The sequence below is a fragment of the Microtus ochrogaster genome, linkage group LG3 (genome assembly GCF_000317375.1).
Source record: "Microtus ochrogaster isolate Prairie Vole_2 linkage group LG3, MicOch1.0, whole genome shotgun sequence".
In the NCBI taxonomy this organism is placed as follows: domain Eukaryota; kingdom Metazoa; phylum Chordata; class Mammalia; order Rodentia; family Cricetidae; genus Microtus; species Microtus ochrogaster.
In genome coordinates this window covers 44,626,661-44,632,878 of record NC_022029.1, presented here as the reverse complement: position 1 = coordinate 44,632,878, position 6,218 = coordinate 44,626,661, and the positions used below count along the sequence as shown (strand labels likewise).

Genomic DNA, 6,218 nt, shown 5'->3' with positions numbered 1-6,218 from the left:
AAAAAAAAAAAAAAAAAAGAAAAAGAAAAAAACCCAAAAAACTCCTCAGGGCTTGTCAAAACACAGTAAGTGCAGTAGATACAGTAGTGAGAGAAGGTCTTACTATGAAGCCTAGGCTGGTACCATGTCTCAAGATCCTGAGTGCTAGGATTACAGGCATGTGTCACTAGTCTACCTGGCAAAAACAAAATACTTGGCTCTTTTATGCATGGTAGGTAAGCTTTTCCAGTGAGCTATGACCCCAGACTTGTAGCTGGAAAACATAGTATGATGCAAGTAGAGCAACTCATTTAGATTTCACATACATGCATACTTGTGCGTGCACATAAACACTCACACCACACCACACCAGACCACACGACTTACACAGGCCATAGTAAGGCTTCCCAATACCCTAGCACATCTGTTGTCTCCGTCAGATGGATTCTCTTCTCTCCACAGACTCCCAGTCCCTATCTTGTCTGAAGCCCCCACGCATCTCCTGTGTCACAAATTCTTTCACGCTGTCTTCCATGCACAGCTCTCGGCCCACGTGCCTAGTTAGGTTGACTTACCTTCTGGTTCAACTTACTAAAGCAGTTTTCCCTAAGCACCAGACCACTTCCTAGGTGTCCCAAGCCCACCACACACATTTGGAGCCTGCTTCTAACTAACCCAATCTTCCTTACTGGCCAGACTACAGGCACAGCAGGGCAGGAGAGCTGTCTGCCTGTTGAACATTACTTCCCCTGTTCTAGCATAGTGCCTATGAACAAGTAGTTGGCAAATGAAGTCATCATCAGGGGGTCGCAGAGGGTAAAAACATGTACCCAGCAACATGAGACCTGGGTTGATCCCTGGTATCACAAAAGAGAAATTAATACATTCATCAATGGGTGAATGGATAGTCTAAAGTTTCTCCACTCAAATTCGACACCTCCTTCTTGTTTGTTTGTTTAAGACAGGGTTTCACTATGTAGCTCTGGCTGTCCTGGAACACTCTATGCAGACCAGGCTGGCCTTGGAATTCACAAAGATTCAGCTGCCTGCCTCCTGGGTGCTGGAATTAAAGGCATGCATTACCACACCCTGCGCCAGACACCCAGTATCTCTTAAGCTTTTCACAAGCAGAAATACCCAAGCTACATAAAACGGATAAGTTATGAGCTTGTCTTGGAGAAAATATCACAAGAAACCTCAGGTTATATATTTTTAAACAACTATATGTAAACTATAAGAAAAAAAGTTTTTAAAATAAGCTTCATACACCACATATTTGAGTCACAGAACACAGTGATCAAACTGGTATTCAACCTACTGGCTAGCTTTCCTAGTGCTGGAAGGTGCTGTGCACTCTAGTAGGGGAAAGATGCAATCTTCAGTCTCACTCAGCTGTGATCTCTTGGAGCTACAGTAGTGATGGGCTTGACAAGGACAAGATAAGCCCACGTGCAACAGTGGCATAAACATTAGGGACATAACTAAATGTCTTCTGATTGATTCTAAAGCCTGCTCTGTGAAATGGAACTCATTTGTGGTTGGATAGGTGACAGGCCCAAGAGGACAATCTAGTATTGCTATTCTGATAAACGGACACAGCATTAAACCAACTTTTAATGGCTTATTTCTGCGTCCATAGATCAGTACATTGCTTAATACTAACCAGAGAAGTTTCTCATCATTGTGGATAGCAATTAACACAGAGACCCTCAAATGGTCAATGGATAGAGAATTAAGAGCCTGGAGTGCTCAATCCTAAATGGCACAAAACATATCACACCCTACTCCTAAGGCTCAGGGAACTTAGTGGAAGAGTAGGTGAAAAGATTATAAAATCCAAGGATGTAGATAACAACAAGGAAACAAATGTTTTCCGGGCACAACATGACAGTTGCTCATAAGCACTCAGTGATTGTGACAACACCCACAAGACTTGCGCAAGCTCAAGCTAGACAAAATCCCAGCAACAACTGAGGAACTAGTGGCATTTCGTAGACACTAGGAGAGGGAGAGTCAGCTTTCCTTGACGGTATGATCCCTGGCAGGCCCCCTCTGGAGAGTATTTGGGCAACACTAGCTGGAGGAGAAGGGAGAGGAGAAGCTCACTTTGTGTGCGGAGTGAGGGTAGAAAGGGAGGATATGGCAGGAATTAGAGAAGGGGAAGCAGGGTGAACATCAACACAATAAAGTGTGAAACAAAAGCTTCAGAAGAAAGAAGGTAGTAATGCCTCCACCAAAGCTCCTCATGCACACACACACTGGCAACTGTGGGAGACCAACAGCAAAGAAGACCAGAGGAAACAGGGACCCTTAGGGCCTTCCTAAGCCAGTGCCATTCTCTTCCAAAGTAAGTTCATCCTCTAATGGAAGACAGTGTGCTGAGCCACAGTTCTCAGCATATCCAGAAGAGAAGCCAGTGGAGTGAGGACCTTTAATGAAGGGCAAGGGGCACGCAAGCCAAAAGAACAAAAGCAATGACTCCAGTGCCCATCCTCAGGCTTCATCCAGGAACCACTCAACAGTTCTAAGAGCTCTTACTCAGGGAAGAAAAGAGTAGACTCAACATCAAAACGGATGACATGGGCAGCCCAGAACCAAGATTCCCAAAGACTCTTCTAGAAAAATGTTGGCATAAAGGATACAGAAGAGGGGAGAGTTACTATCAAAACTTCCCACACTGAAAGGGGAGGGAAAGGAAGAAGGGGATTAAGTTGGGGCTGGAGAAGAAAATGAGGTGTGAGTTTGTTGGTTGGGGGCGTAGTTGACTCAGGGATTGATGATTAAAATGCATACCTACCTCTCAGAGTTTAGGACAACCTCAAAAGGTGAATGAATGGCCTGGCCTCCTCTCTGCAGATAAACAGCACGCTAATAGGCTCTCAGAATTCAACAAACTGAAGCTCAGCTTTGAGTAATCCACACCTAACCTAATCTCTCTGCAGAGGGCTCCGAAGATCTGTGAAGTAAAAGCCAGGTCTTTTTAAGGGCAACACCTCCCATCACTCCCTCCGACAGTGATTAAAGGGCAAACAAATAACTCAGTGCTAATTACTGCACTAGCCAGAGAGAGAGAGAGAGAGAGAGAGAGAAATTTCTACACGCCAACAGGTGTACTTCCGCCCGTGCAGTGCTGTGACCTCCTCAAAGGTACTGGGCCAACTCCTCGCAGCCATGTCTGTCCTTACAACAGAACTGTCCCATCAAAGCGTGGGGAAACTCCAATTCTAGCTGGGCAGATTTCTGGTTTCTGTATTCTCACTGACACGTTCAATGTTACCCATTTTTCCATAATAAAAAGTTTAACTTTAAAAACGCACCCAGTACAGTTCATAGAACAAACAATTTATTAAATAGTGGCTGCTCGGATGAAAACAATGCTCCCTGAGAACCATCTTTAAGGCTGAGGAACAGTTCTAACTTCTAGATAGTTGAGGAAAGTGCTTCCAACAGCTAGAAGGAGGCAGGGTGCTATTTTAAGCCATAGTGCTGGGCAAGGCAAGGACACGGTTGCTAATATCTGCATTCATTTTATGACAGAGTCTGAAACAAAAGAAATACTCGGAGAGAAAAGCCGAACGCCAGCTCACACTTCGTGGTTTCGGACTGCGGAGCTGGAGTTCCGCTACCTCGGTAAGCAGGCGGATGACCCTGAAGGTGCATAGAGAGTGTCTGCCTGGAGACTCTAAAATACCAGCGGCTGCTGGCACTCGCTCGGCACCCTGCAACTGGCTTAGGGCCCAGGCGAGGCCACCCCCCGCCCCATTTGCGAGATTGGGGTGTCCCCGCCGCGGGCCCGGGTTGCCGGTAGCACTCCAATCCCGGTCCCAGCCGCGAGCCGGCGGAGGGCGCCGCCTGGCGCAGCGCGTACAAGGAGGCCGGCACTCACCGCTCAGGTAGTTGGTCCACTTGTACAGCACGCCCTCCATGGCGCCCGCCGGCCCCTCGCCGCCCCGGCCCGCCGCGGGGGACACCGGACTGGCCTCACATCCCGGGCCCGGGGGCGGGGTCACCGCGACAGCCGAGGAGCACCCGCTTCTGGTCGGGGGTCTGCGCCTGCGCCAGGCGCGGTCGGCGTGGACTAGGCGGAGCGGCCGGCGGAGCGAGGCGAGGGAGGCGCGGCCCCTGGAGCGACGGCCGCTGGCGCCTTACCGTGGCCACCGAGCCCACAGCGCCCGCCCCGACGCGCTCGCGCATGCTCACTGCGCCGCGCGCACGCTCCCAATTCCACGCCGGGGTTTTGGCCGCGGCGCCTTGGGGCTCTCGGGAGGGTGAGGCGCGGTTGCGGACGTGGGTAGTGGCGGTTCATTCCTGGGCTCTAGTCTCCAGGGGTCCAGCTTTTAATATCAAGATGATCAGTGTAGGATGATTCGGACTGAGACCCGGATGAGACGAGTCTGTAGTGCGTTTCCGGATGCACTCCAGTGTGAGATGCTATTCAAAGCGCAGGGCCTCTTTGGTCCGCTGGCATTGACTTCATCTAGGGTTCTCTTAAAAATTCAATCTCGCCCGGGTTCCAGACTTTTGGATCAAAAAAAAAAATTGCATTTTCACAAGCTCCCTAAGGGGAATGCCTATGCACAAGAAAGTGTGAAATTGCACTATTGTCAGGATTTTTAGCCAAGAAAAGTGTTAATCACAGGTTAAGTGAAAAGAAAATGTTGACAAAGATACAACCCAAATGTCACAGAAACGTGCTCTGAAGTGCTAAACTTTGGGCATTTTCTTTTCCTTTAATGTAAGGTTGACAGGCTCAGTAAATAATAGATAACTTAATTGGTTATTTACCTGAACTGTACACCTTACTTAATGCCCTGTTTACTTTTGGTTTAATCTAGAGATCTTCTTTTGGAGATTCCCAGTTTCTTCTCAGTCCTCTACAATGGGCTACGTCTGAAATCAGGGCAACCGTGTAGAACTAGGAACTTTAAGCTGTATAATTCTTAAACACTAATGCCATTTCTTCTTTAAAGAGAGACGTCCTTAGCTATTATTTACTCTATCCTAAGGCCACTCAAGTGATGAATCGCTAACAGTCTTTAACAGTGGTGTTTGTAGAATGAATCAGGTCTAGCCTGAAGGCAGAGAGCAAATTCTTCATGGTCAAGTGACCTTAAACAGGACACTAACTTCTAGCTTCAATTTGTCTATCCTCTGTCCTGGCTAGTTGAATGTCAACTTGACACAGACACGAGTAATTTGAAAAGATGCTCTCTGAACCATCAGAGGATTTGTCTGTAGGCAAGTCTGTAGTGTATTTTCTTAATTACTGATGGAGGATCCAGCCCATGGCCTGTGGTGACATCTCTGGGCTGGTGGTCCTGGGTGCCATAAGAAAGCAGGCTGATGGGCAGATCTCTGTGAGTTTGAGGCCAGCTTGGTCTATCTACAGAGTGAGTTCCAGGACAGCCAGGAGAGTTTCACAGAGAAACCCTATCTCGGAAAACAAACAAACAACAATAGGAAAAGAAAAAAGAAAAGAGAAGCAAAGAAAGGAAGGAAGGAAGGAAGGAAGGAAGAAAGAAAGAAAGAAAGAAAGAAAGAAAGAAAGAAAGAAAGAAAGGCTGAGCAAGCCAGTAAGCAGCATTCCTCCATGGGCTGCTTCCGGTTCCTGCTTCCAGACTCCTGTTTTGAGTTCCTGCCCTGACTTGACTGGATGATGGACTGTGATAGAAAGTGTAATCGATAAAAATTCTTTCCTCCCCAAATTGCTACTGGTCATGATGTTTTAATCCAGGAACTAAGATACTGTCTAAATGGGAAAAGTAACCACGTTAAGTTAGTGAGAATCTTGCCCCAGAATGTGCTTTGGGAACCTTAAAGCATTCTTCTAATTCTGAGCCATCGTTTATGGTATCCTGGAGTGTGTGTACGTGGTGCTGGGGTCCTCTCTAGTATCCGGTCTTTGCAAAAGCCCAAGTGTCACCTGGCCCGGGGCTCTTCAGTGGCTCAGTTGGAGTTCTTCACAGAGGCAAAGCCCTCCCGCAAGGTGTTAAGTGTTAGCTCAGCACCCCGCTGCCCTCCCAAGGTGGGAGAATCTCCTAATCCGCCGGCTCTAGGACTACTCTGAGAGGCTGGACCCGGCCTTCTGACCCAACACCACACCGAAACACTACACTGTTGCAGTGCCATTGGCTGGAGAGGAGCCTGAGTGACAGCATCGTCAGCCAGTAGAAGGCAGTATTTCCCCAGCCTCCAGACCAGAGCCAATCATGTTGGGATGGAGTTTAACTCTTTAAAGG

At 47.9% G+C, this 6,218-nt stretch overlaps 1 protein-coding gene across 1 annotated transcript in view; it reads right to left on the bottom strand.

The window, feature by feature from the left end:
- The window catches only part of Plekha8 (pleckstrin homology domain containing A8), a 58,967-nt gene extending 54,856 nt beyond the window's left edge, over window positions 1-4,111 (bottom strand). Inside the window, exon 1 of the mRNA XM_005360836.2 lies at window positions 3,866-4,111. Coding sequence (XP_005360893.1) covers window positions 3,866-3,905 — 40 coding nt within the window. The 5' untranslated portion in view covers window positions 3,906-4,111. The remainder of the gene's footprint in view (window positions 1-3,865) is intronic.
- Between the last annotated feature and the right edge of the window lie 2,107 nt (window positions 4,112-6,218).